Source organism: Tigriopus californicus, chromosome 9, assembly GCF_007210705.1.
Source record: "Tigriopus californicus strain San Diego chromosome 9, Tcal_SD_v2.1, whole genome shotgun sequence".
Classification (NCBI taxonomy): Eukaryota; Metazoa; Arthropoda; class Copepoda; order Harpacticoida; family Harpacticidae; genus Tigriopus; species Tigriopus californicus.
This window is the reverse complement of record NC_081448.1, coordinates 13,235,007-13,248,069: the sequence shown is the minus strand read 5'-3', so window position 1 is coordinate 13,248,069 and position 13,063 is coordinate 13,235,007. Positions and strand designations below refer to the sequence as shown.

Sequence of the window (13,063 nt, the reverse complement as noted above, 5' to 3'; positions counted from 1 at the left end):
GCACATTTTGCCCGTCCCCACATGACACCTTTTCACCGCCCGCCAGCTAAAAATGACATGGGTAGTATAACTTAGTGCCAAATTTGAGATTCTCGGCCTCCGTAGAAGTTGCTTGATTATAGTCCAATACGTTCCGCAAGGGCAAGCAGCATGCCACAGGGACGACAAATCCCCTGAGCTACATAAAACAGCTTGTCCCAGAATTGCGATTTTGAGTTCCTAACATTATCTATATTCATTGCATTCCCAATGCCTCTTGGTCTCGATCTCAAAGTAATTAATCACCAACTGTATCTATCAAGGCACAAGATTCCTTGTTCATTCCAAGGCATGAGGACCTTGCCAACCAACTCAACTCAAAGAGGTTTAAATCAAGTACGACATAAATGCGAGTAGGCATACAAATCAATGGAAAGATTCGTAAACCAGATGTATAGTATGAAAGACACATATAAAAGAATAACGTTTCCGCCCTTTTGTATTATCATTGATCCATAGTAAGCACTGTAATAGTTTTTGCATCATGTTACGAATTCACGGGAATGAGCGAAAAACTGGAAATAGAAACTATAAATTGATTAAGAACGACGGCCTTACAGCCTTAGCTTACAGCTCTTGAGTACCCATAATCCACATCCACTCATTCTAGGTTTGCCAGATTTAGAAACTGAAACTGAAGTTAGGAACACCATGAAGGCATTAAATAAAAACAATCAATTAACCACATTGGCTCCTCAACATAAGAGTTTATTTTGAGTCAGTTGTTACACAATAATGTAGTGATGAAATGAGTGATTTTCAATACTAAGTAATTTGTGAATGCCAGCTAGTCAACTGGAAACATGGGGACAGTTGCGGAACTGTATTGGTAAGGCTAGGGCCTGGTAAGGCCTCCACTTTCCAATGTGCGAATCCTAGTTCGAACCTAGGCTAGCCGAATCCAAGCTTCTTTGCCCTATTTGATTACAGCATAAGTTACTGCCTTTACAACTTACGCCTGTCATTATTCCCGAGGGTGAGGTAATGCTTAATGTCGCACGTTGGTTATGACGACAAAGCCGGAATATCCCTAGACACGGACTTCTAGAAATATGGACTGGTAACGAGCTTCCCGCCGAATCGACCTGCTCTTGGTCACAGACAGTAAATAATAAAACAAAAGAACGTATATATAATTTTAATTAAATATAGGTAGATGATTTTTATATCATTTGCTTGTAAAGGGGATTTTTTCAAAGTAATCTTGTCGAAAGGTTATGTTGCTGATCAAGAGCAGGCGGAAAATTCGAATTTTATGTTTGTTTACAACATAACATTGACCATGTCTCCCGAGTTCCCTAAGCATGTGTTTGGGTTCAAATTTGGCCAAGTTCATTTATTCAACCAGATCTTGTGGTCGTATGAAGTGCTGATTCGAAATAAGCGTATATAATTGTAAGAATAACGGTTTAGGAAATAAGAAATTTTGGTTTCCGTTCGCAGTCCTCATTGCTAGAGGTCCGTGCCCTAAGTTAGGGCACCTATCATAAAATGGCAGTCTGAGCGACAGAGCTCTCTGACCCCGAACCAACGAACGACGAACGAACGAACAGCTAGGTACATTGCCAAAAGAAGGAATTCATCAATTATTGTACGAAAATTTAATTGAATTCCGGGCTTGATTACTTTCCATCTCTGAGCACTGATTAATGATTGAGCATTCACCCTCAATCCACTTTCGTTATAACGAGTAACGGTTCAAACCCCGGCCATGTCTATTTTTGTGAATACCCTTTCAACAATGATTTCAACCACTGGACAATTTTTTTCAAGGGCCAGAATTATCTTTTCGTACAAACAACTCTGGGGTTCCCTGAGAATTTATGTGTGTCAAACAACAAATCTTCCTAAACTGATTGTTTAGAGTTGCAAGTGCGAAAAATACTACACCCGAAAAAACATTATTCAAAGCATTATTCTCCATATGAAAATGAGTTTTTTTTCAGATCACATCCGTGCCAAGACTTTAACACTTTCACATTTCTTTGCTCAACAATTACTGATGATCCGACCTAACCACTAACCGTTTCTATCGAATAACACTATTGATAAGTAATCGGACATTTTGTTTGATCAGTGCGGCATCAACATTTGGAATGTGAATAGAGACAATAAAGATAGAATTCAAGCATTCCAGTTCGAAATCATGCATTGTACTTTTCTTCAAATGAAACCAGCCTATGGTCGTAAACGATTTCGCATTTCAGTTTTCAGCTCGATTGAACGACTTGATCAAAGTATGTACCGTTTTAAAGCGCATTGTATAAGATGGCACAGAATGCTTTATCGGTGAATTAATGGCAAATGTGTCATTCATTCTGTGTTGAGTAATGTTGTGCACGTGATCGAATGAGTGGATCAAAATGGAGCTCAAGTTTCTTCAAGTCAAGAATTGATATACTACATTATTGCACCATCCTTGGGCAAGCCTGATTTCATGTAAAATGTAATGCTTTTACTTAACTCCGAAGTGTTCATTATTTATATATGTATAGTCCTCGTCCATATTCCAGGCGTTCATGATCAGGTCGCTAAAAACGTAGACAATGGAAAAAGCGTGGAGCCTTCCCAAAAGATGTTGTTTCCACCGACTTGCTTCAATTGGGGAGGGAATGGACATTTGTTGCGGAACATTCGTGAATCGTTGCTCGCTTTGCATTTAGCCTTGTTCGAGTTTGAGACGCGGTCTTCCAATTCAGAGTGATATGATCACGAAGGTTTTCTTGGTTAGGTATCCTCGTTTGTCCAATCACCAAGGTCACCGCTCTCGGCCTCCAAGCATCCAGAAATATCTGAGCTCTAAGCTCGCACTTGGTGGTTTCAACAATTGAACCAATCATAACACGAGTGGCAACTGAACCGTGCTTCTGGATACGAGCGAGTCAACCCGCGCACTCATATCCTTGTGCATGACTGATCGACATTCACTCACTCAACTAATTGAGACCTTTCCTTCAAATGAACGAAAAAAATCCCAGCACAACCACATAGCCTACGGACATGGTGTGTGCAGCCGGCAGTTTTATAACAAGAGATCCACATGACGAGTGTCTCCTTGATGTCACTTGAGATTAAATGTCGGTTCGATCTCCCTGGAGGTGCATTGATGTCATTTTATCATTATCATGATCCCGTCGCAGTCGGTCAGTCGTCCTTTGGAGGGATCAGGGCAGCAAAAAATGACTCGGAATACGGGGTTGAAGAATCATGGTCACTTGAACAACAAGATGACTGGGTGTCCTGCAAGCAAGATTTTAATGTGTTCTCAACCTTTCAAGGTGAAGCAATCGAATCTCTATCATCTTTGACCAGAAGCCAGATAGAAATCAGTTTCAATTGAGGTTCGTGTGCGACTTGTCTTGAGACAAAAGGGGAAGTGATTAAAGCGGAAACACACACAAATACACACAAACACCCACATACTACAAAAAGAAGGATAGTTCTCCAAGGGTTTTCAAAATATAACATGTAATGGGCACCATATGTCAACAATGGAAGGCCAAACTTCTCATGGTCTGTGGGCTCTATGGTCTTGTTCAGGCACAAAGCTCGAGTCAAGCATCCTTCGCAATTAGGGTAAGTCATGAATCCTAGAAAGGCAATTCGTTGGTTAAGTGAAATGTGATTGATGGATGTACCTACTTGTAGGCATTCATCGTAGAAGCAAACAGGCTAAGAATAAGATACCAAAAATGAGCCTTACTCAAACGATGGATTTGAAGAAACACAATTGCGAAATGATTTAACAGTGCTCTGTAAAGCACTTGATTTCTTGGTGGTTTTAATAATGCAATACATTGGGTTAGGTTTTGTTTTCCAAGTGTGTGCTGAAGTTTGATCACTATCGTTCCCATTTTTTTGGATCTATCAATATGTTACTAATTGAATCTGTCAGCAACTATTCTGCTTGTGCAAATTCATGCTCGAGATACTCGTACAAAGAAATGCCACCTCAAACCGAGATCGAACAGATTGAAATACGCGTTAACACTTTTGGGATTAAATGAATACATTATTTTGAAAGCATTGCACCTAGTTCGGTCTCTAGTGTTTTTCGTATCTTAAAGTAATGCACGTGCATATATAAGAACGCTGTTTTATGTACCATGGTATACATGATTATTTTCTTAAATAGTGATAGGTCCATGTGTTGGTAGTTTTAGTGAATGGTGGTTGGTATGTTACAGTATGAGTCGTCGATGCTCTTCAATAGAATCATGGAATATCAAATAATAAGCTCCAATAATCCTCATGCATCTCCTAAATTTTGCGATTCCCTCTAAAGAAACACTCTCATACGATCTCTCTTAATTCTAGGAAAGGTTGGCTAACGGGGTGTTTACTGGTCAGATCCGTAACGGCCTCCCCCATGGGCGTGGCACGATTCAGTACCGAGACAATGACCCCAGTGGGCGGTTCAATTACACTGGTGACTTCATTTTGGGTGCCCTTTCGGGTAGTGGAACGATGGTGTGGAGAAATGGCGCTTCGTGAGTGAAAATTTCTTACTCATTTTCCTTGTCGATTTGTACCACATGTACATTTACAGTATCCTCCATGATTTGTGAGACACGTTTTTGAAACTTGAAACTAGACTAGAGCGATTTCATTTCATCTTGAAAAAACATTGACATTAGAACAGGTGTTGTTCATATCCTAAACAACAATTTTGTTCAAACATATCCTTAGTTGCAAGAATCGTCGGAGCTTATTGTTTCCAAAAATGGTATACAAGTACATGTTAAGGCAGCTTTACACTAGGATTGAAAATAGAATCCAGTTTGAGGATGGAAGTGGGACTAGTGCTAGGGCGAGTGTTTTGCCATATGAGTCTTTTTGTTCAACTTCAGTACAGTGAAAGACAGAAGTCGCCCCAGCACTAGTCCTACTTCCATCGTCAAACCGGATTCTATCTTGGTTTTCCATCCTAGTGTAAATCCGCCCTTACATAGTCTTCAGAAAACTGGGATAGAGACTTCTAAGGATCCGGCAATCACGTGGAAAGTTGGCAGGTATTTCTCTCCCCTTGCGACAACATTGATTAGTTTAATGGGTTCAAGTTAGGTGATAAGTCTGAAGATTTTTTGCCTCACTCTTGCTATCTGAAGTGTGGGCTGGAGCATGATCTTAAATGTACCCACCATTCTTGTCCGGAAACTTTTGCTTTAACCAGGAAATGCATGGTTTCTTGAATATCTGATACAAATTTCCGGCGTGACCTGCATGAGCATTATATGAGATCTTTTACCAAGTGAAGCCAGATTTTCAAAGACCATTGTTGGAAAGGATATATGGCTAATCACGAACAAAATCACGAACATTTTTGGAAGTACTTCCCACTAAACATCTTTAGACGATAATGGCTGCTACGTGGAGTAGTAGTTGACTTCATCAGCTGGACTCTAGAGGAGAGGGCGGGAAATTCGAATTTCATCGAGTTGTCTCATATATCATGGCGGATACTGCACGTATACAATAGCTCTCCTCCACAGAATACTTACTTCATATTTGTAGCTACACTGGAACCATACGCAACAACCTAATGGAGGGCGAGGGCGTGTACTCGTGGCCAAATGGAGATCGTTACGTGGGTCAGTACTCAAATGGAAGACGAAATGGGATCGGCGAGATGGAATATGGAGATGGGGACGCTTATCGAGGCTCGTGGCGAGATGGGAAATATCACGGTCAAGGTCGCTACGAGTAAGGGTCATTACAGCTTAATCTGTCCTGTTCAGTCTTTTTGTCACAACCCCAAGCTCTTCCAACTACTATACATAGATGGGCCAATGGTAATGTCTATCAAGGCGATTGGGAAGATGGGGTTGCCATGGGACACGGAGAATTCGAATATGGATCGGGCTCACGACAAGGGGAACGTTATTCAGGGGCCTTTAACCGAGGAGTAAAGCACGGCTATGGAACCTACTACTACCCCAATGGCCAATCTTTTGTCGGAGAGTACCGGGTAGGTTGAAATCTTCCATATCACTAATGCCCCCTAATACACTAGAGAATCAACTTGATCTCATTTCCGATGGATTAGAATGGTCTGAGGAACGGCCCTGGAACACTTTACTTTGATACTGAGGGTAGTCGGAAACGCGATGGTTTTTGGATCGACGGCATCCTTCAAGACGATAATTCAATCCCAAACCGCTTGAATGGCCAGGCCTTGTCCACGGATATAAGCACGTTCATATCGTCAGCCTCATTTAATAACAACCGTCAAAGGCCAAGCACGACCACGACCGAGACCAACAACGACAACTCTTTTTTAACCGTGCCTAATTTTAGCCTGGTGGCCAATGTTGACGATGGAGGTGATGAAGACACTGGCCAATCCCTTCCCAATCAAGTCATCACGGATGACCAATTGGATTCGCCTGTCTCTAGTTCAAATGGGGACCAAGCCACGCTTAATCTGGAACGGGGAACTTACGTGGGACAAATCCGAAACGGTGTTCCACATGGACAAGGAACACTGACATATTCTGATGCTATCAGAACTCGGTCCAACTATACTGGTTCCTGGTTGAATGGGATGAAAAGTGGTCGTGGAACGATGATGTGGCGGTCCGGGGATCAGTGAGTGCACTTTAATTTTAGTACTAGCAAAAACACTATGCTTAAGAGAATCATAATTTTAAAATTATATTTGGGATTCGAAGCTTCGAGTCATTGGTTTGAAGGTCATTTCTTTTCTTATTGAGACAATTTTGAAATAAAAGCAAACAAAAGTCTCAATTAGAGCAGAAAAGTAGTTACGGTATTTCATTCGTTATTTTTCACAGTAAAAAAACCTTGGGGAAGAGGAGCAATGCTGTTGATACACCTACACTTGTGTTCCATGTGCTAGATCATAAATTGTTTCATGCATGTTTAGAAGCTAAGCTAATTACTAAAAAGCTGTGTTTTACACCAAAAGAGAAAAGACCTCAATTAAGTCCTGCTGTTTTAAAGCGAAAGTATTTCAAGAGCTAATACGGTAAATTGTTGCAGTGTTAGCAAGCCTCTGTCAAACACGATATTTGCCCCAACCCAGATATTTGCCCAATATGTTTGTGAAACTTATTATCAAACTAGATTGAGCAGTGCCTAGATTGCTCCAAAGCCCTTTGGGTTCGACGTGAAAAGTACGTATCAAATGTTCTTACTAGAGGGCTTGTCATAAGTAGATGACGGGAAAAAAATACGCAACAAGATAAACGTAAACCACTAAGCCTCTCCAATGGCCAAAAAGCGGACTCAATCTACGTACTAGCATTGATTCATTCATTTAACAAACCTGTGCTTGTACTGCACCTTGTCTCTCGTTGTTTCTCTTGTGCATTAGCATGCATTGAATGCAACGTTATCTGTTCAGATATGTGGGAGATTGGCTGAACGACCTTCCTCACGGACAAGGCAACTACGAATGGGCTGAAGGTCATCGATATAATGGCGACTATCGTCAAGGCCAACCAGACGGTGTCGGTCTCTTTCAATCCGCCCAAGGCGACATCTATCAAGGACAATTCCAAGCAGGTTTGCCTCACGGTCAAGGCGAATATTTCTATGGTAGGAGGGAGGGTTTCTTTCGTGTCTTCGTACGACCAATGTCCTTCAAATCATCACTCAATTTTATGCACAGGAGGAGGTGAAAAGCGTCTGGACAAATACACAGGGGAATTCGAGCAAGGAGCGGTAAGCTTTCATTTCGAGTTTTTGCTTTTTTTTTTGCTCAAGCCATTTGAGTTGGGTTGTGCCAAAAAAAATAAGCGAGATATGGCTGGAATGCTTTATTTCCTCAACAGTTTCATGGGCGCGGAAAATACTTCTTTGCCAACGGGGATCGCTACGAAGGGGATTTTGCCAATGGAGAACGCAGTGGGCAAGGAATCATGTTTTATAACACTGGTGGATACCGCCAAGGCTCTTGGAGGAATGATCGTCTCGTTGGAAGGGTAAGCAGCCCAAGGGAGCAACGAGGGTCCAATCATAACACACACACACATACAGAGAAACAGAAAAAAGGGCCATCTTCCGACATTGAAAACGCGACCTATTAAGAGCATGTCTTGGCGAAGCTTGAGAAAACTCATTCACGAGCTCACCATTCATTTCCCTTATTGTCTTGGCATGGGACTGACTCACGGCCAGGGTGGAATGAGAAGGAGCTTTGCTCATACACACATATATCACCATGAATCACTCATGTCAAGACAACGATGCCAGACTAACCCGGTGTTCTATGAATAGGTCACCTACAACAAACCCGATGGAACCGTTGTCACTGAGGTTTGGCAGGAGCCCCGCAATGAAGACGACTCTGAGGTCCCATTGGATCGAGATCCAACAGGATCCATGTCCACCATTTCCACCCTCGATCTCGGTATGAGTGCCCGAAATCAAGCCAAGGCCTTGTTCCAGGTCCTCGTGTCGGCTGGAACATTCGATTCCCTCTCGGGATCAGAGGAGTCGGCCGATTCAAATCAACTGCAAGCGAGTCAGGTCCAAAATGATAACGAAGGCTCGCTCCGTGCCATTCGCCAGTTGTTTTGAGTCTCTGACTATGTTGATATTCAACGCAAACAATGCATGTAACCACCCAAGGAAAGCTTTCTCGTCCATTGAGCCATGCCCGATTGTTTTCATGGAATGCAATAAATTGAGTGGAATTAAAGATTGTAAATCAGGAACCCAATGTTTTGTATGGCACCTCTGCATTGGTGAAGGTCGTCTGTTTCCCGGGATGGCCTCGAGGCCGTTCAGTTTTTAATTGGCTGTCTTGATCCATCATAAAGAATCATTAAACGCCCAGCAACCTGTTAATGAGCGCCTAATGAAAGGGGCCTATCCCCTTGATGAGCACCTACTGTACGTAAGTTCCCCATTCAGGTTCGTTAAAGATCCATGTGGGATAGTACCAAGAAATATGGATCAGGAGTCCCTTGACGTTCCATGTTTGAATTTGAGTCGCTATCTCACTCTGATTGATGAAACGTTTGATTACATTAAGGCCAAAAAACATTTCGTCCCTTCACATTCGTTCTCGGAATTGCTGAGATGGAAAACACAAGAAAAAAAAGGAACAAAATCCACCTCGTTCTTCCTCCAGATTTCCATGCCAAGGAAAACCGAGTTCAACAAACAAGACAGCCAACAGAAGATCCTGGTATGGAAAAGGCATGAGCCTTTTTCGCTTTGGATATGGGTTGATACTCGTTCATAGACTTGAAATGAACCTCGGTGGAACACGGCTCTAAGTTGTCTTGCTTGGGGTTGTCACGTGGTGATAGTTCATAATGAAGTTTCCTTGGAAAGGCTTGAAACAATTTCGAACTTGGCTCAACGTCTGGATGGAAGCCGAGAAACTTTGTGACATCTGTGGTAAAACAACTGAGAAACACATGGAGAGATGCTTGTTGAATTTTAAACTCGTTGAAATTTCGACGCCCGTCAAATATTGGTCCATGTGTAAATTTTGTCGAAGTGTCGAATTTATTTGTTCCAAGGCCAACCAACACTCATATCCAGATGGTCTTGATTTTCCTCACTAAACAATCGTTATTTTTATGCTTGAGTTCGACGTGAACTCAGCTCTCCTAGATCAATGATTTTACATTTCTTAATGATTATTGAACCTCTGCGAACGAAGTTTGTTGGAGTGTTGAAAATAAATGGCACATTTTCTTTTCAAGTGCTTGGGAACTGCATTTTTGAAAATGAGGGAACGAGACCATCGCCATCTGTTCCATTCCCTCCATTTAGATCCCATCATGCCAATTGAATGACGAGGATTTTTTTGTATCATCCCCCTCTGCCCATCCTCCTTTTACAGTAGTTGGCACAGTACAAAAGGTTACATCAGAGGGAAGTTCCTCTCTCTCGTTGCTCGTTGAAAAGACGAAATGGAGTCTTTCTCTGGAACAACTTAACGCACGGTGTTGGTCCACATCTGAGTTGGGTGAGAATTGCTTTTAGATTCCATCACAAAACCAAGGGGGTGTCTCACATTTTTCCTACCTAATCTTGCCCAAAGTCCCTCGTCCCTCGTCCCTCTTCCCCCTTTCTATTCCCTCCTTTAACAAATCAAGATGAATTCAAGTTCCTGTTTTAAATTGTTCCATGGCGAGCGACAAGCAACTCACCCCTTCGTGTTCCTTGGGACAAAACCGAGCTCGAATTAGATGTAACCCAAAGTTTGAATGCATATTGTATTGTTGCGCTCCCCATCCAGGAATACAAACATGACAACTTGTCTATCTGAATGCTTTCAATCTCGGCTCGAATCACACTGAAGGTGCTTCTTCTTGACCCACATGGCCACGTGACCCGATCTGGCCTTCTTCAGCCGTTGCTTTTTAACGATCCATTTCTGCTCCTCACCTTGGTATTCCAAGATCATATTGGAATCGTTATCCTCGCTAATATATCCTCCTATCAGCAAGAAGGTTTCGTAATGATATAACGTGGCTCCATAAGCCAACTTCATTGGGAGAGGACGACCCATTCTCCATTTCCGAGTTTTCACCGAGAGCACTTCCACGTTCTCTTGAGTCTGTCCCACTTCATCAAATCCCCCGGCAACTATCAGCTCCACTCCACGAGAGGTTTTGATCGATTCGCACATGGCTAGAGTGTGTGCATGGTGCATGTTAGGCAATGGGATCCAAGTCTGGAATAGAAGCAGTTCTAATAGTTAAATGATCATGGCTTTGTTCCCAAAGGTCCAAGTAACACGATTTTACAGTATTGTACCTGTTTATGAAATTCGAAAAGCCAAGCCGTTTTGGGCCCAGACAGCCCTCCAGACATAACGACGGTCATTTGGGAGTTGATCCCTTCTCTGAGCATGGTTAAGCAATGATATTTCTCAGGGTAAGGCAACTCAGGGCCAGATTTTATCTTGTCCGACAACACCAACATGGTCAGATTCGAGAGACCTTGGAAGGCTTTGGAATCGCCCCCGGAGAGCCAGAGGCCCTCTCTTGGGACCTGAGCGAAGGACATGTTCGCGATGTTGTATTTCATCGTGGCTGCCTTGTGCCAAGTGTTATCTTCTTTCTCATAGCGATGACACTCGCGCCCATAGGATAGATCCCCGCCACAGACATAAGGCAGCTCGTCAAATACGGCTCCGGCCGCCCCGACAATGGCAATTGGATAATTGGCCGGTTTGGCGCAATTCGTCCTGCCGACATAGTTAGTCACATCCATGGACTTGTTTTTCAGGTCTACTAGCTCCACACCAGTGATATCTGATCCAGCCACCACGAATAGGACCTCTCGCTCACTTTCGGGTAAGGGTGGGTGAGTCGAGGTTCCATTCGACGAGTCATGTCTCCGACGCAAGTCAAGGAGACTCTTGGCCCATCCACGGCGAATGTCGTGCTCGTCACAGAATTGCTCAGAGGCTGCACAAGTTTGGCACCGTTTATCAAGGGCTGGACAATCAGCCGTCAGGGTGCAGACATTGGAACTGTTATCAAACGTGAACCAGTGACATTTGGCAGAGTCCGAGCACGTTTGTCGGCAACTTGATAGACCACTCTCCACTCGAATGCCCTCAGAGGCACCCAAGCATGAGCCTTGAGCCCCGCAAATAAACTCGGGACATTCGTCTTCACCCGAAATGCAATCAGTGCAGTGGGTTGCATTTAGGTTCAGGCACGTGGTGAGCGAAGCGCAGAGCTTGGTTTGGTTGTAATACGTGAACCACTCACAACCGCGGGTGTTCTGGCACTTCTGGAGGCATTCCCGAGAATTGTTGCTCGGGCTGATGTCCACTATCAAGGAATCTAGACATTCTCCTGGGATGAAGCACTGCAGCTCTCCGTGAGAAAGACCAACGAAAACGGTCCCCACAATTAAAATGAGTGTGAGTAGTTGCTCCATGATGCCTCTCTTTGGAGGAACTGAGAGCCGCAATTACGCGCAACGAGGTCAGTCCCATTATTACGTAGAGGTCCATAAATGGAAGCGAGGCCTTGAAGTGCTTTACTTTTTTTACTACGTTCACAAACTCTATTGGTCGAGAGAGCATCTGGAATTCTCACTGTTAGCTTGCCCTTGTCACAGAACGCTCTTCTTTTTTCAAGGTAATTGGACAATGTGTCCATTCAAAGGGAATCTGGCCTCAAATTCGCCAGGAAAGTTGGCTTGCCTCGATCGGATGATACAACCAAGAATTCCAATTGAACGCGCATTTTACTTCCTCTCTCGTTCCACCTGAAATTGGTGCCATCCTTTTTCCGTCTTCCCTGTCCTTTTTCTGTGGGTCCACAAGTAGAAGGAATGGATTTTGCACACCGTTCCTTTAACATCTCCCACCAGATCTTAAGTCCAGCTTTTTGTCCGCGATTAGAAAGATCCGTTTGTTGCACGTCGTCCGTCTATCCTACTTGACCGGTGGTTCTCGTTTTTTTAGCCTAAAGAAATGGTTCCTTTTCTTGAGGCTAGGAGCTCAATTGAGGACAAATTTCACGGGAAAATGAATTCATTTCCAACACTCTGAAATCTGCCCAGCAGTGCTGACCATGCAATGCAACCTCGGGAATGCTGGGAGATATTTGTCAGAGGCTTTGATATAGAATCGTTGGACAAACAACCCTTTCTTAAGGCTGTCAACGAGGATATGGTATTTTAGGAATGGTCAAGATCTTTTAAGATCAAGTACAGAAAGACCGAGACAAACCAACTTGGCAACCGTGCCGGGTTGCTTTCCTCTTGATTGTTGTTGGTTTTATTCTTGGAATGCCTACCGGCGGAGAACTTCCATGTTTCGTAAATGGAACTATTCTAGCAATGGGACGGGATTCCATCCACCCTATGTAAGGCGTAAGGGGGGTGAATTCCCAATTCTGGGATACAATGACAGACCAAACGACGACCACGTTAGGGTTAATGTAACTTTGAGGGTTTAACTACAAAGTGGTGGGAGGAGAGAAGAAGAGGGCATTCTTACATAGTGGCTTTTGTGTTTCCCTTTTAGAGGGCTTCAAAGAGCTTCATTGAGGTTTTCACGAGCTCAGTTCAGTTG

At 43.3% G+C, this 13,063-nt stretch overlaps 2 protein-coding genes across 2 annotated transcripts; one reads left to right on the top strand and one right to left on the bottom strand.

Moving 5' to 3' along the window:
- The first annotated feature begins 3,271 nt into the window (after positions 1–3,271).
- On the top strand, positions 3,272–9,031 carry LOC131887167 (junctophilin-2-like). Its single transcript, XM_059235697.1, has 9 exons — positions 3,272–3,615; positions 4,357–4,529; positions 5,554–5,742; positions 5,821–6,007; positions 6,086–6,627; positions 7,406–7,599; positions 7,673–7,725; positions 7,836–7,985; positions 8,281–9,031. The coding sequence occupies exons 1-9, from the start codon at positions 3,511–3,513 to the stop codon at positions 8,581–8,583; spliced, it is 1,896 nt and encodes a 631-aa protein (XP_059091680.1). The 5' UTR covers positions 3,272–3,510; the 3' UTR covers positions 8,584–9,031.
- A 1,193-nt stretch (positions 9,032–10,224) lies between these two features.
- Positions 10,225–11,948, bottom strand: LOC131886329 (uncharacterized). The gene is made up of 2 exons (XM_059234620.1): positions 10,783–11,948; positions 10,225–10,699 (listed from the first exon to the last, which is right to left on the bottom strand). The coding sequence occupies exons 1-2, from the start codon at positions 11,917–11,919 to the stop codon at positions 10,298–10,300; spliced, it is 1,539 nt and encodes a 512-aa protein (XP_059090603.1). The 5' UTR covers positions 11,920–11,948; the 3' UTR covers positions 10,225–10,297.
- Between the last annotated feature and the right edge of the window lie 1,115 nt (positions 11,949–13,063).

Excerpts from the sequence above, each read along its gene's own strand:
- LOC131887167 (XM_059235697.1), top strand. The coding sequence starts at position 3,511 with ATGGGCACCATATGTCAACAATGGAAGGCCAAACTTCTCATGGTCTGT. Across the intron at positions 6,008-6,085 it reads CTTTTGTCGGAGAGTACCGG|AATGGTCTGAGGAACGGCCC; the intron begins GTAGGTTGAAAT and ends CCGATGGATTAG. Across the intron at positions 7,726-7,835 it reads GGGAATTCGAGCAAGGAGCG|TTTCATGGGCGCGGAAAATA; the intron begins GTAAGCTTTCAT and ends TTTCCTCAACAG.
- LOC131886329 (XM_059234620.1), bottom strand. The coding sequence starts at position 11,919 with ATGGAGCAACTACTCACACTCATTTTAATTGTGGGGACCGTTTTCGTT. Across the intron at positions 10,700-10,782 it reads TTTTCGAATTTCATAAACAG|ACTTGGATCCCATTGCCTAA; the intron begins GTACAATACTGT and ends CTTCTATTCCAG.